This window comes from Diorhabda carinulata, chromosome 6 (assembly GCF_026250575.1).
Source record: "Diorhabda carinulata isolate Delta chromosome 6, icDioCari1.1, whole genome shotgun sequence".
In the NCBI taxonomy this organism is placed as follows: domain Eukaryota; kingdom Metazoa; phylum Arthropoda; class Insecta; order Coleoptera; family Chrysomelidae; genus Diorhabda; species Diorhabda carinulata.
In genome coordinates this window covers 1,457,335-1,474,678 of record NC_079465.1, presented here as the reverse complement: position 1 = coordinate 1,474,678, position 17,344 = coordinate 1,457,335, and the positions used below count along the sequence as shown (strand labels likewise).

Here is a 17,344-nt window from a genome sequence, read left to right as displayed (position 1 = left end):
TGCCACTGTGAAATTTCCATTTGTAACTTTATTACGTATTTTATCACTGCCTTTGACAATATTATTCAGAAAATAAAACTTAAACCACAATTTTAACTATTAAAAATAAATATAATCACCATCCATGTTTTTTTTATAATTCACCCTCCCTCGTATATTAATACTATAATATATCCTAGAATTTCATGTCAAAAGTTCATTTAAATCGATAAAATCAACTCTAAAACAGTAAATAAGTTCAATAAAGTTATTAGGAAACTAGAAATATCGATTTGATTTGTTTCAATAAGTTTTTTTAGAATCTGGTATAACCCAACTCAATACTAACCTTCTGTTATTGTTTTACACATCTTTTGGTTGATCCAGTCACTGAATCAAATTTTCCTAGGGATTTTCTTGTAAACATAATCGAATGAAACGTTTCAAAGCGTCATTTCCATACAAACATTTTCCTGTTGAAATATTTCACGCCATGTGATTTTTCACTGTTATTTTAAAAAAAAAGTTCAAACAATAATATACGGGAACCTTTTTATTTTTTTTTCCACCCCTTCATTATAAAACCCAATTAAAAATAAATGAGTAAAGTCAAAAAATAAATATTCGCACATAAAATGGTGTACAATGACACTCTGAGTACGTTCCAACATTAAAAATGTCAAAATTTATGTTGACAGCGTCAGATTTGACATATATACATAACAGTGTTGCCGTATTTAAAAGTTGGACGTGAAAAAATACGCGATTGGTTGGAGACAAAAATTTTATTGCATCTATTTTTGATTCTTACAACAATTTCCAATTAAAGAAGTATTTACAATGTTGCATTTTCAATACTATATATGTATATTTACATTAAACTATGTCATATATAAAACAGTACATTTACACAATCAGTTCAGTGTCAAACATGACAGTTACGAATGAAAAACGGGCTCAGAATTTTTCTAAAATACCTGTCATATTTGTTGTTGTCAAATATCTAATTTAAATTTCTTATATAATCGATTGTTATGATTTTTTAATAGCTGCTGTTGTTAAGTAGTTAAGTTTAGTATAAAACCTCGACCTGATCTGGTAAATCACATTCAATGCCGAAAAACTATTGAATTACCTTCGGAATGATCACTAACACGAATCAAAAACAGAAAGGAGTCCACAATTCAAGAGCTCGATAGTGTAAAAAGCGAAAAAAATGCACAATCATTGTCCAATTGAAATTTGAAAGCGTATTTATTGGAAAATAATCCTTTTATAGCAGAGAAAATGGTCGAAGACTGTTAATTTATCCAATTAATGGAAAAGAAAAATTCCTCGTAAAGAAAATGGCCTTCCGGGAGTTTTCTTTAGGTAAAAGAATAAGTCAAAGTCTTAATATGAGAGCTACTAACTTCTGTTAGATTATTAAGTATTTTCCAAGTGTTGCTAGAAAGTTTTCCAAAGTGGAAAGACGTAATTATACACTGAAGTTTGTAATTGGAATTTTCCAGTTTGAATTATTGTTGAAATTCAACACCTTATACTAACTGAGCGCTTATCAATTATTTTGAAGCTTCATTTCTCATAGAGGTAATTATAGATTTAGTGGAAAAATGTTTAGGATCTAATAGAGCGTTCGGAAAAGTAGTAGAAATCATTAATCAATCATGAAACGAACGTTCTTTCTTGTTAGTACTCATTGAAGTATGAAACCCAACGGAAAACTTTTATTATAAGAAAATTTCGATATAATTTGTGAATGTAATTTAAGTTTCGACTAAAAAATAACTTTTTTTAACACATTGGGGTACAAAGGACTCGAATTCGACACTGTTTTGAGCTAAATTGACACCTCGCAAGTAGTTTATCTACTACTACAGGTAGAGGGCGTGGTGAGTTCTATTTTGAGCGGGATTATTCAAATACTCAAGGCTAAAATGTCAATATCAATTTATGCTAATTTTTTTAGAATGTTTCTTTATAACGAACCGTTTTCTTGCCATATACAAAATTCATAATTTTCGAATGTTTAATTGAGAAAATATACTTTCGATTTCGCAAATTCGAATGCTTATAATTCAAAAACAAAATGTCGTATGAGTAAATTTTACCCATATTTTGACGTTTCGTATTAAATTCCGAATTTTTATCATTATATTCACTTAAAATCGTTTCGTTTGTTGTCGATTATGAAACGTCCTTTTCGAGTTTAATCTTGTTTGTGTGGATGGTAAACCCAAAAATTGTCCAGAAAATAACCAAAACTTCAAACTAATCAAAATGTCTAAAGGTGAAGCTCGTGTCAATGTCAACGTCAATGTCAACGTGAATTGAGAAGCGAATTATATAAAAGTTGGAATTGAAATGATAAAAAGATTCATTAAAGAAAAAAATAGAGAAGAATATTCATTTTCAATTCATTTAAACACAAACCAAAATCGTTTTTTTTGTTATAACCCCAAAAATTAACCAGAAAATACCTAAAACATCAAACTAATCAAAATGTCTAAAGGTGAAGCTCGTGTCAATGTCAACGTCAACGTCAACGTGAATTCAGAAGCGAATTATATAAAACTTGGAGTTGAAATGATAAAAAGATTCATTAAAGAAAAAAATAGAGAAGAATTGTCTTTTTCAATTCATTTAAACACAAACCAAAATCGTTTTTTTTTGTTATAACCCCAAAAATTGTCCATAAAATACCTAAAACATCAAACTAATCAAAATGTCTAAAGGTAGAGCTCGTGTCAATGTCAACGTCAATGTCAACGTGAATTGAGAAGCGAATTATATAAAACTTGGAGTTGAAATGATAAAAAGATTCATTAAAGAAAAAATAGAGAAGAATTGTCTTTTTCAATTCATTTAAACACAAATCAAAATCGTTTTTTTTTGTTATAACCCCAAAAATTAACCAGAAAATACCTAAAACATCAAACTAATCAAAATGTCTAAAGGTGAAGCTCGTGTCAATGTCAACGTCAATGTCAACGTGAATTTAGAAGCGAATTATATAAAACTTGGAGTTGAAATGATAAAAAGATTCATTAAAGAAAAAAATAGAGAAGAATTGTCTTTTTCAATTCATTTAAACACAAACCAAAATCGTTTTTTTTGTTATAACCCCAAAAATTAACCAGAAAATACCTAAAACATCAAACTAATCAAAATGTCTAAAGGTAGAGCTCGTGTCAATGTCAACGTCAATGTCAACGTGAATTGAGAAGCGAATGATAAAAAACTTGAAGTTGAAATGATAAAAAGATTCATTAAAGAAAAAAATAGAGAAGAATTGTCTTTTTCAATTCATTTAAACACAAATCAAAATCGTTTTTTTTTGTTATAACCCCAAAAATTAACCAGAATATACCTAAAACATCAAACTAATCAAAATGTCTAAAGGTAGAGCTTGTGTCAATGTCAACGTCAATGTCAACGTGAATTTAGAAGCGAATTATGAAAACTTGGACTTGAAATCGTTTCGTTTGTTGTCGATTACGAAACGTCCTTCTCGAGTTTAATCTTCCGACATTTGGGTGGATGGTAAAGGTCACCTGAGTAATAATAATAACGCTATGGAATGCTGATAACGTCTGTGGAAGGTTAAGATTATAAACGAAAACAAATTGTGATCTGAATCGAATACAAAATCAACAAACGAAACTAATATTAATCATGAGGTATTTTGAGTGACTTGACACTTAAAATGTTCCTTTAATATAAATAATGGCTTGTGTAACTTCCTGGAATGGAAGAGAATGAATTAATAATAAGACTTAAAAGCGCCGTCCTCCAAACTAAGATTTATGTTCGTGGTAAGAACACATCAGAAAAAGTGTTTGCTGAGGATTAAGATATTAAAGTCTTTTCATTTTCGTGATATCCTTTGAGACAAATTCAGGATTATTACGGAGGTTTTTAAGGTCTCACTAACAATCCCTTTGACAGCTATTAAAAATAACATCATTTCTTAGGTTATAAACATTTTCTACATTCTAATATAAATATTTACAAATTGAATCAGTCTTAACATAAAACAAATGGGAATTACCGTAAAATTATTATATATTTATTTATATAGAAAGTTTTTCTTTGTAGATTAATTAGTTCTTGAAAGATAAAACTTTATCCCTTTCCACCGTAGTTCCATAAATAAAAAAGAAGATGAATCTACCAAATTTCGAATTTATAAAACATTTAAAAATGTTCCGTGTCAATAGAATTAAAACTAAGCGTTTGACAGTAGCTTCACGAATAAAAAAGAAGACGAACTTTCAACTGTAGCTTCTTAAAAAGAAAATAAGATAAACTTATACATAATTTTAACTAAAAAAAAAATAATTTACCAAGTTTCGAATTGATAAGACATTTAAAATTGATTTAAAAATATTTTTATGACATGAATGACATTTAATGTGTAAAAAAGAAGACTGACAACACGAAAATCTGAATCCATCGATAAAGCGAGCGGTGACATAAGTCTGACAGTTCATAGAACTCTACGGAGTTTCATTTATTATTTCCACGTTAAATACTGTACTATTTGAATAATTTTGATATAACTGTACTAGTTAGTCTTTCAATTACTTCAAAAATATACAGCGTATATAAATTATTAGTAAAAAGTGTCAAAAAATTATAACGAATATTCACAGTTCGATGTGGTTTAAAATAATGAACTGAATTTTGGGAAATAGAAAATTTCTTATCAATTTCAATAAGGTAGCAGAAAATCTATCCACGATTTGTATCAAATGCTTCCAATTATAAATTATACAGTGCTGTCTAATAATAATAATCGATAAATAATTTGGTGGATGTCGTGGGCGCAGTCACCATTATTTGAAAAAATTTCCGAGATTAAAGAATTTGGCATAATCATCTTTTTTTTAATGGAACCTCGTATTTTATAAAAAAATAGAGAAGAATATTCATTTTTAATTCATTTAAACACAAACCTAAATCGTTTTTTTTTATTATAACCCCAAAAATTGTCCATAAAATAACCAAAACTTCAAACTAATCAAGATGCCTAAAGGTAGAGCTTGCGTCAATGTCAACGTCAACGTCAACGTGAATTTAGAAGCGAATTATATAAAAGTTGGAGTTGAAATGATAAAAAGATTCATTAAAGAAAAAAATAGAGAAGAATTGTCTTTTTCAATTCATTTAAACACAAACCAAAATCGTTTTTTTTTGTTATAACCCCAAAAATTGTCCAGAAAATACCTAAAACATCAAACTAATCAAAATGTCTAAAGGTAGAGTTTGCGTCAATGTCAACGTCAACGTCAACGTGAATTTAGAAGCAAATTATATAAAAGTTGGAATTGAAATGATAAAAAGATTCATTAAAGAAAAAAATAGAGAAGAATATTCATTTTCAATTGATTTAAACACAAACCAAAATCGTTTTTTTTTTGTTATAACCCCAAAAATTGTCCAGAAAATACCTAAAACATCAAACTAATCAAAATGTCTAAAGGTAGAGTTTGCGTCAATGTCAACGTCAATGTCAACGTGAATTTAGAAGCGAATTATATAAAAGTTGGAGTTGAAATGATAAAAAGATTCATTAAAGAAAAAAATAGAGAAGAATTTTCTTTTTTAATTCATTTAAACACAAACCAAAATCGTTTTTTTTTGTTATAACCCCAAAAATTGTCCATAAAATACCTAAAACTTCAAACTAATCGAAATGTTTAAAGGTAGAGCTTGCGTCAATGTCAACGTCAACGTCAACGTGAATTTAGAAGCAAATTATATAAAAGTTGGAATTGAAATGATAAAAAGATTCATTAAAGAAATAAATAGAGAAGAATATTCATTTTCAATTGATTTAAACACAAACCAAAATCGTTTTTTTTTGTTATAACCCCAAAAATTGTCCAGAAAATACCTAAAACATCAAACTAATCAAAATGTCTAAAGGTAGAGTTTGCGTCAATGTCAAAGTCAACGTCAACGTGAATTTAGAAGCAAATTATATAAAAGTTCGAATTGAAATGATAAAAAGATTCATTAAAGAAATAAATAGAGAAGAATATTCATTTTCAATTGATTTAAACACAAACCAAAATCGTTTTTTTTTGTTATAACCCCAAAAATTGTCCAGAAAATACCTAAAACATCAAACTAATCAAAATGTCTAAAGGTAGAGTTTGCGTCAATGTCAAAGTCAACGTCAACGTGAATTTAGAAGCAAATTATATAAAAGTTGGAATTGAAATGATAAAAAGATTCATTAAAGAAATAAATAGAGAAGAATTGTCTTTTTCAATTGATTTAAACACAAACCAAAATCGTTTTTTTTTATTATAACCCCAAAAATTGTCCATAAAATACCTAAAACTTCAAACTAATCGAAATGTCTAAAGGTAGAGTTTGCGTCAATGTCAACGTCAACGTCAACGTGAATTTAGAAGCGAATTATATAAAAGTTGGAATTGAAATGATAAAAAGATTCATTAAAGAAATAAATAGAGAAGAATATTCATTTTCAATTGATTTAAACACAAACCAAAATCGTTTTTTTTTATTATAACCCCAAAAATTGTCCATAAAATACCTAAAACTTCAAACTAATCGATATGTTTAAAGGTAGAGCTTGTGTCAATGTCAACGTCAATGTCAACGTAAATTTAGAAACTGAAAAATGATTCTAATGAAAGTTGTATATCGTTTAAAACTTTCCAAATATTATAATTAAGTTTTCCATCCTCCTAGTCCCAATAATTTCCTGAACGCCCTCCGGAAATCAATATTGAAAATAGTATAAATGATAGGATTCAAAAAAGAATTGATATAACCTAACCAAGTGATGAAATTAACGAATCTCCTCGAAGGACAACACACCGAACAAAACGGTATGATAACGTACATCAAAAAAAACGGTACCCAACATACAACAAACACCCCCATGATTATACCCAAAGTTCTAGCCGCTCTTCGTTCCTTAGACAAAGAAATTTTCTGTTTTTCCTCGATAAACTGATAAACGAATCCCGGTTTTTTGGCTCCTTCTATCAGAGCAACTTTAGGACTGGGCTTCGAAGTTGTTATACTAACAGTCGTAGAAGAGCGATTGCCCGGTTTATCGACGTTTTTTTTATCGGAATTTTCCCCGAAATCCGTCAGGGAATCTTCGTGCACGAGCACCGCCCTCAAATTGGTTTTACCGCCTTTTTTCTTTTTGACCAATTTATCGTCGGATTTGTTTCGTTCTTCGGAATGTTCGTTATGATTCGTCTCGCTGCTAACGCTTTCTCTATCTCTATTTTCCCAATTCCTACCGCCGGCGGCGTTTTCGTTTCTCGATATGTTTATTTTGGCCGCCGCGGCGCGTTCTCTCAGTCTCCTCTTCGTCGCTATGAATATTTCGATATAAACAATCGTCATGATCAATAGGGGGATGAAAAAGGATCCGGATGACGAATAAATGACGTAACCTCGTCGTTTGGTTAGAACGCAAACTTGCTCTTCGGCGAACTTTTCGGGAGACGGCCAATCGTTCCAGCCTATTAGAGGCGGAACGCTTATTATTAGAGACAATACCCAAACGATCCCTATCATTATTAATACCCTTTTGACGGTGCGTTTTTGGGCGTAATTTATCGGATCGGTTATAGCCCAAAATCGATCTAAAGCTATAGCGCACAGGTTCAAAATAGACGCCGTACAACAGAGGATATCGGACGTCAACCACATCTTGCAAACGTAAATCCCTGAAACGAAACGGATTATCACCGATGGCGATCGAAAAATAAAAAAAAATTAAAAGATCTCACCGAAAATCCATCGTCCGGACACGGCGTAAGCCACGTTAAAAGGTAAAACTAATACGGCTACCGTAAGATCGGCTACGGCCAACGATATGATGAAAAAATTTTGGACGATCCTCAAAGGTTTGTACGTAAAAACGCTCAGTATCACTAATATGTTTCCTATTATCGTCAAAAGTATCAGGAACGTCAACGTAGCTATGGTTAGTATGGCTTCCCATTCGGGTACGTCCGTCGTACCGAATATCGAGCTGTAATTGCCATACGGCTCCTCCGAACAATTCGACGGATTTTCATCGCCCATCGTCTACGGCGCTACGTACGAATCTGTAACAAATTAAATATATTTTTATATCGCACGAAAACTATCGGTTATTTCGTAAATCTAATCATTATTAGATAAATTCTACTCGAAGAGTTTGGAGCTCATAGCTCTAACGGTTTCTGATCCTCTACAAGCTGTAGATTCGTTCATTTGGAGCTTGCTCTTGAGGATACTCGACTTATAAGCGATGCAGTACCTTGGAGAACTTAGAACATCGATTGGAGGTCCAAATTCAAGACCTAATCGTGGCTAATGAGTACCAAATATTGGAGGAAACCTTGATTACAAGAAACGTCTTTATCTAACACTAAAATCCCAGATCCACATCAAAAAATATGTAAACACCATGGTGCGACGATATATTCAACATTAGATAAGTTTTGCTCAACGAGTTTGGAGCTAAATAAGGTGGATGGAACAGCAGTTTATAGCCCTAGCTCAGTGGTAACTCTTTTAGAAGGAATCTGATCTTCTACAAGCTGTAGATTCGTTCATTTGGAGCTTGCTCTTGAGGATACTCGACTTATAAGCGATGCAGTACCTTGGAGAACTTAGAACATCGATTGGAGGTCCAAATTCAAGACCTAATCGTGGCTAATGAGTACCAAATATTGGAGGAAACCTTGATTACAAGAAACGTCTTTATCTAACACTAAAATCCCAGATCCACATCAAAAAATATGTAAACACCATGGTGCGACGATAGATTCAACATTAGATAAGTTTTGCTCAACGAGTTTGGAGCTAAATAAGGTGGATGGAACAGCAGTTTATAGCCCTAGCTCAGTGGTAACTCTTTTAGAAGGAATCTGATCTTCTACAAGCTGTAGATTCGTTCATTTGGAGCTTGCTCTTGAGGATACTCGACTTATAAGCGATGCAGTACCTTGGAGAGCTTAGAACATCGATTGGAGGTCCAAATGCAAGACCTAATCGTGGCTAATGTGTACCAAATATTGGAGGAAACCTTGATTACAAGAAACGTCTTTATCTAACACTAAAATCCCAGATCCACATCAAAAAATATGTAAACGAAATGGTACGAAGAAAAATTCATGATTAGATAGGTTTTGCTCAACGAGTTTGGAGCTAAATAAGGTGGATGGAACAGCAGTTTATAGCCCTAGCTCAGTGGTAACTCTTTTAGAAGGAATCTGATCTTCTACAAGCTGTAGATTCGTTCATTTGGAGCTTGCTCTTGAGGATACTCGACTTATAAGCGATGCAGTACCTTGGAGAGCTTAGAACATCGATTGGAGGTCCAAATGCAAGACCTAATCGTGGCTAATGTGTACCAAATATTGGAGGAAACCTTGATTACAAGGAACGTCTTTATCTAACACTAAAATCCCAGATCCACATCAAAAAATATGTAAACACCATGGTGCGACGATAGATTCAACATTAGATAAGTTTTGCTCAACGAGTTTGGAGCTAAATAAGGTGGATGGAACAGCAGTTTATAGCCCTAGCTCAGTGGTAACTCTTTTAGAAGGAATCTGATCTTCTACAAGCTGTAGATTCGTTCATTTGGAGCTTGCTCTTGAGGATACTCGACTTATAAGCGATGCAGTACCTTGGAGAACTTAGAACATCGATTGGAGGTCCAAACGCGAGACCTAATCGTGGCTAATGAGTACCAAATATTGGAGGAAACCTTGATTACAAGAAACGTCTTTATCTAACACTAAAATCCCAGATCCACATCAAAAAATATGTAAACACCATGGTGCGACGATAGATTCAACATTAGATAAGTTTTGCTCAACGAGTTTGGAGCTAAATAAGGTGGATGGAACAGCAGTTTATAGCCCTAGCTCAGTGGTAACTCTTTTAGAAGGAATCTGATCTTCTACAAGCTGTAGATTCGTTCATTTGGAGCTTGCTCTTGAGGATACTCGACTTATAAGCGATGCAGTACCTTGGAGAACTTAGAACATCGATTGGAGGTCCAAATGCGAGACCTAATCGTGGCTAATGTGTACCAAATATTGGAGGAAACCTTGATTACAAGGAACGTCTTTATCTAACACTAAAATCCCAGATCCACATCAAAAAATATGTAAACACCATGGTGCGACGATAGATTCAACATTAGATAAGTTTTGCTCAACGAGTTTGGAGCTAAATAAGGTGGATGGAACAGCAGTTTATAGCCCTAGCTCAGTGGTAACTCTTTTAGAAGGAATCTGATCTTCTACAAGCTGTAGATTCGTTCATTTGGAGCTTGCTCTTGAGGATACTCGACTTATAAGCGATGCAGTACCTTGGAGAACTTAGAACATCGATTGGAGGTCCAAACGCGAGACCTAATCGTGGCTAATGAGTACCAAATATTGGAGGAAACCTTGATTACAAGAAACGTCTTTATCTAACACTAAAATCCCAGATCCACATCAAAAAATATGTAAACACCATGGTGCGACGATAGATTCAACATTAGATAAGTTTTGCTCAACGAGTTTGGAGCTAAATAAGGTGGATGGAACAGCAGTTTATAGCCCTAGCTCAGTGGTAACTCTTTTAGAAGGAATCTGATCTTCTACAAGCTGTAGATTCGTTCATTTGGAGCTTGCTCTTGAGGATACTCGACTTATAAGCGATGCAGTACCTTGGAGAACTTAGAACATCGATTGGAGGTCCAAACGCGAGACCTAATCGTGGCTAATGAGTACCAAATATTGGAGGAAACCTTGATTACAAGAAACGTCTTTATCTAACACTAAAATCCCAGATCCACATCAAAAAATATGTAAACACCATGGTGCGACGATAGATTCAACATTAGATAAGTTTTGCTCAACGAGTTTGGAGCTAAATAAGGTGGATGGAACAGCAGTTTATAGCCCTAGCTCAGTGGTAACTCTTTTAGAAGGAATCTGATCTTCTACAAGCTGTAGATTCGTTCATTTGGAGCTTGCTCTTGAGGATACTCGACTTATAAGCGATGCAGTACCTTGGAGAACTTAGAACATCGATTGGAGGTCCAAACGCGAGACCTAATCGTGGCTAATGAGTACCAAATATTGGAGGAAACCTTGATTACAAGAAACGTCTTTATCTAACACTAAAATCCCAGATCCACATCAAAAAATATGTAAACACCATGGTGCGACGATAGATTCAACATTAGATAAGTTTTGCTCAACGAGTTTGGAGCTAAATAAGGTGGATGGAATAGCAGTTTATAGCCCTAGCTCAGTGGTAACTCTTTTAGAAGGAATCTGATCTTCTACAAGCTGTGGATTCGTTCATTTGGAGCTTGCTCTTGAGGATACTCGACTTATAAGCGATGCAGTACCTTGGAGAACTTAGAACATCGATTGGAGGTCCAAATGCGAGACCTAATCGTGGCTAATGAGTACCAAATATTGGAGGAAACCTTGATTACAAGGAACGTCTTTATCTAACACTAAAATCCCAGATCCACATCAAAAAATATGTAAACGAAATGGTACGAAGATAAATTCATGATTAGATAGGTTTTGCTCAACGAGTTTGGAGCTAAATAAGGTGGATGGAACAGCAGTTTATAGCCCTAGCTCAGTGGTAACTCTTTTAAAAGGAATCTGATCCTCTACAAGCTGTGGATTCGTTCATTTGGAGCTTGCTCTTGAGGATACTCGACTTATAAGCGATGCAGTACCTTGGAGAACTTAGAACATCGATTGGAGGTCCAAATTCAAGACCTAATCGTGGCTAATGAGTACCAAATATTGGAGGAAACCTTGATTACAAGAAACGTCTTTATCTAACACTAAAATCCCAGATCCACATCAAAAAATATGTAAACACCATGGTGCGACGATAGATTCAACATTAGATAAGTTTTGCTCAACGAGTTTGGAGCTAAATAAGGTGGATGGAACAGCAGTTTATAGCCCTAGCTCAGTGGTAACTCTTTTAAAAGGAATCTGATCCTCTACAAGCTGTGGATTCGTTCATTTGGAGCTTGCTCTTGAGGATACTCGACTTATAAGCGATGCAGTACCTTGGAGAACTTAGAACATCGATTGGAGGTCCAAATGCGAGACCTAATCGTGGCTAATGTGTACCAAATATTGGAGGAAACCTTGATTACAAGGAACGTCTTTATCTAACACTAAAATCCCAGATCCACATCAAAAAATATGTAAACACCATGGTGCGACGATAGATTCAACATTAGATAAGTTTTGCTCAACGAGTTTGGAGCTAAATAAGGTGGATGGAACAGCAGTTTATAGCCCTAGCTCAGTGGTAACTCTTTTAGAAGGAATCTGATCTTCTACAAGCTGTAGATTCGTTCATTGTTGGTGCATTTGGAGCTTGACTCTTGAGGATACTCGACTCAATGTAGAAGAGGTCAATTCGATTTATAAGCGATCCATAATTGACCAGTAACTTGGTTAGGTTAGAACATTGATTGGAGGTACAAATGCAAGACCTAAATCGACAAGTAGACGTGGCTAATTAGAACCAAATGCTGTTTGGATCTATTGCATTTTTTTCTTAACCAAATGCGGTTGTTTTCGCTCAATTTCTTTGCTCAAACGTTGCATAATACTCTCCGTCGATTGTTTTTCCTTTACCAAGATATTTAATCACGAACATCCCCAGAAACAAACGCCGTGACTTTATTTGCAAATGGAACAGTCTTTGTCTTCTTTGGAGACGGTTTTTCCTTTTTAGTCCATTCTTTTGCATCAGTTTTTTCCATGATTATGAAACGGCTTTGAGTTTGTGAAACATTACTACAAAATCGATAGAAACATCTTCCTCGACGTTGTTTTTGTTATATTATGAACAAACGCGATACCCATGTCGCACACGGCTTTTCGTGTCAAAATTTTCAGTTAATCTGCGATGTACTGGACTTTTTGATATGCCCACTTCGTATGGTAGTTTACAAACTTTCAATCGACGATCTTCCAGTATCGTTTGGTGGATTTTAATCAACATTTTTGGAGTCGTTACTTCAATTGGTCAACCACTGCTTCAATGAAGAGGAAATGAGTGAAAAATTGACTTTTACGAGTGAAATTGGTCAAGTATTTGACATTCTGATGTTAATTATGTTGACAATCAATTTTTCGATGAGGAATTGAGTGAAAAATTGACTTTTACGAGTGAAATTGGTCAAGTATTTGACATTCTGATGTTAATTATGTTGACAATTCATTTTTCGATGAGGAATTGAGTGAAAAATTGACTTTTACGAGTGAAATTGGTCAAGTATTTGACATTCTGATGTTAATTATGTTGACAATTCATTTTTCGATGAGGAATTGAGTGAAAAATTGACTTTTACGAGTGAAATTGGTCAAGTATTTGACATTCTGATGTTAATTATGTTGACAATTCATTTTTCGATGAGGAATTGAGTGAAAAATTGACTTTTACGAGTGAAATTGGTCAAGTATTTGACATTCTGATGTTAATTATGTTGACAATTCATTTTTCGATGAGGAATTGAGTGAAAAATTGACTTTTACGAGTGAAATTGGTCAAGTATTTGACATTCTGATGTTAATTATGTTGACAATTCATTTTTCGATGAGAAATTGAGTGAAAAATTGACTTTTACGAGTGAAATTGGTCAAGTATTTGACATTCTGATGTTAATTATGTTGACAATTCATTTTTCGATGAGAAATTGAGTGAAAAATTGACTTTTACGAGTGAAATTGGTCAAGTATTTGACATTCTGATGTTAATTATGTTGACAATTCATTTTTCGATGAGGAATTGAGTGAAAAATTGACTTTTACGAGTGAAATTGGTCAAGTATTTGACATTCTGATATTAATTATGTTGACAATTCATTTTTCGATGAGGAATTGAGTGAAAAATTGACTTTTACGAGTGAAATTGGTCAAGTATTTGACATTCTGATGTTAATTATGTTGACAATTCATTTTTCGATGAGGAATTGAGTGAAAAATTGACTTTTACGAGTGAAATTGGTCAAGTATTTGACATTCTGATGTTAATTATGTTGACAATTCATTTTTCGATGAGGAATTGAGTGAAAAATTGACTTTTACGAGTGAAATTGGTCAAGTATTTGACATTCTGATGTTAATTATGTTGACAATTCATTTTTCGATGAGGAATTGAGTGAAAAATTGACTTTTACGAGTGAAATTGGTCAAGTATTTGACATTCTGATGTTAATTATGTTGACAATCAATTTTTCGATGAGGAATTGAGTGAAAAATTGACTTTTACGAGTGAAATTGGTCAAGTATTTGACATTCTGATGTTAATTATGTTGACAATCAATTTTTCGATGAGGAATTGAGTGAAAAATTGACTTTTACGAGTGAAATTGGTCAAGTATTTGACATTCTGATGTTAATTATGTTGACAATTCATTTTTCGATGAGGAATTGAGTGAAAAATTGACTTTTACGAGTGAAATTGGTCAAGTATTTGACATTCTGATGTTAATTATGTTGACAATTCATTTTTCGATGAGGAATTGAGTGAAAAATTGACTTTTACGAGTGAAATTGGTCAAGTATTTGACATTCTGATGTTAATTATGTTGACAATTCATTTTTCGATGAGGAATTGAGTGAAAAATTGACTTTTACGAGTGAAATTGGTCAAGTATTTGACATTCTGATGTTAATTATGTAGACAATTCATTTTTCGATGAGGAATTGAGTGAAAAATTGACTTTTACGAGTGAAATTGGTCAAGTATTTGACATTCTGATGTTAATTATGTAGACAATTCATTTTTCGATGAGAAATTGAGTGAAAAATTGACTTTTACGAGTGAAATTGGTCAAGTATTTGACATTCTGATGTTAATTATGTTGACAATTCATTTTTCGATGAGGAATTGAGTGAAAAATTGACTTTTACGAGTGAAATTGGTCAAGTATTTGACATTCTGATGTTAATTATGTTGACAATTCATTTTTCGATGAGGAATTGAGTGAAAAATTGACTTTTACGAGTGAAATTGGTCAAGTATTTGACATTCTGATGTTAATTATGTTGACAATTCATTTTTCGATGAGGAATTGAGTGAAAAATTGACTTTTACGAGTGAAATTGGTCAAGTATTTGACATTCTGATGTTAATTATGTTGACAATTCATTTTTCGATGAGAAATTGAGTGAAAAATTGACTTTTACGAGTGAAATTGGTCAAGTATTTGACATTCTGATGTTAATTATGTTGACAATTCATTTTTCGATGAGAAATTGAGTGAAAAATTGACTTTTACGAGTGAAATTGGTCAAGTATTTGACATTCTGATATTAATTATGTTGACAATTCATTTTTCGATGAGAAATTGAGTGAAAAATTGACTTTTACGAGTGAAATTGGTCAAGTATTTGACATTCTGATGTTAATTATGTTGACAATTCATTTTTCGATGAGGAATTGAGTGAAAAATTGACTTTTACGAGTGAAATTGGTCAAGTATTTGACATTCTGATGTTAATTATGTTGACAATTCATTTTTCGATGAGGAATTGAGTGAAAAATTGACTTTTACGAGTGAAATTGGTCAAGTATTTGACATTCTGATGTTAATTATGTTGACAATTCATTTTTCGATGAGGAATTGAGTGAAAAATTGACTTTTACGAGTGAAATTGGTCAAGTATTTGACATTCTGATGTTAATTATGTTGACAATTCATTTTTCGATGAGGAATTGAGTGAAAAATTGACTTTTACGAGTGAAATTGGTCAAGTATTTGACATTCTGATGTTAATTATGTTGACAATTCATTTTTCGATGAGAAATTGAGTGAAAAATTGACTTTTACGAGTGAAATTGGTCAAGTATTTGACATTCTGATGTTAATTATGTTGACAATTCATTTTTCGATGAGAAATTGAGTGAAAAATTGACTTTTACGAGTGAAATTGGTCAAGTATTTGACATTCTGATGTTAATTATGTTGACAATTCATTTTTCGATGAGAAATTGAGTGAAAAATTGACTTTTACGAGTGAAATTGGTCAAGTATTTGACATTCTGATGTTAATTATGTTGACAATTCATTTTTCGATGAGGAATTGAGTGAAAAATTGACTTTTACGAGTGAAATTGGTCAAGTATTTGACATTCTGATGTTAATTATGTTGACAATTCATTTTTCGATGAGGAATTGAGTGAAAAATTGACTTTTACGAGTGAAATTGGTCAAGTATTTGACATTCTGATATTAATTATGTTGACAATTCATTTTTCGATGAGGAATTGAGTGAAAAATTGACTTTTACGAGTGAAATTGGTCAAGTATTTGACATTCTGATGTTAATTATGTTGACAATTCATTTTTCGATGAGGAATTGAGTGAAAAATTGACTTTTACGAGTGAAATTGGTCAAGTATTTGACATTCTGATGTTAATTATGTTGACAATTCATTTTTCGATGAGGAATTGAGTGAAAAATTGACTTTTACGAGTGAAATTGGTCAAGTATTTGACATTCTGATGTTAATTATGTTGACAATTCATTTTTCGATGAGGAATTGAGTGAAAAATTGACTTTTACGAGTGAAATTGGTCAAGTATTTGACATTCTGATGTTAATTATGTTGACAATTCATTTTTCGATGAGAAATTGAGTGAAAAATTGACTTCTATGTACAACAATTCGATTCTATCAGATTTTCTCGAGCTATATAAGCAAAGAAGTTATTCGGAATGAATATTTAACATGATCCTGCTCAAATTCAATTCCCGGAAAAGTTATTTGTTCGCAAACGCCGTAAAATATCAATTTAACCACCGTGAATTTAGAATTACTACTTTTCCATCGAATTTTCGAAAAATGATTATATCACACTCGGTCATCGAAAATCTCGATACAACAAATTTAAAACGGATTTTATAGCGTGTCTCCCAAGTAATTTCATTCGAACTTCGACGTTACGTGGAAATTTGATACAAAATTTGTTCGTTTAAAAGCCATTTCGAGTACTCGGAATCAACTTTCCAATGAGAATAATCAAACAAAAAACACAAAGTCGGCAGAAATTTTTTTTTTATCATATAACCCATTTCACCGAGCCGGAAAAGTTTATGTTCCGCGTGGAATTCGAAAAGTATTAATGAACTTGTTTGATTAACTCAAAGTCGGTTTTCGAGTGATTAGAACGCAATTAGAACCGATACACCTGCGGTAAATCGTCCAGGTGAAAAATATACAAAAATCAAAACAAAAAAACAAACAAAACTAGTAAAAACCTCAACAAAACGATTTATATTCATAAATTTTCGACTCTATCGAATCGCCTCTTA

The 17,344-nt window shown here is 32.7% G+C and overlaps 1 protein-coding gene across 2 annotated transcripts in view; it reads right to left on the bottom strand.

The window, feature by feature from the left end:
• Positions 1-749: 749 nt before the first annotated feature.
• The window catches only part of LOC130895858 (octopamine receptor), a 92,338-nt gene continuing 75,743 nt past the window's right edge, over positions 750-17,344 (bottom strand). For both annotated transcript variants that reach the window (XM_057803426.1, XM_057803427.1), the window contains exons 3-4: positions 7,767-8,087; positions 750-7,703 (exon numbers count right to left, since the gene is read on the bottom strand). In XM_057803426.1, coding sequence (XP_057659409.1) covers positions 6,685-7,703; positions 7,767-8,064 — 1,317 coding nt within the window. In that variant the 5' untranslated portion in view covers positions 8,065-8,087 and the 3' untranslated portion in view covers positions 750-6,684. The remainder of the gene's footprint in view (positions 7,704-7,766; positions 8,088-17,344) is intronic.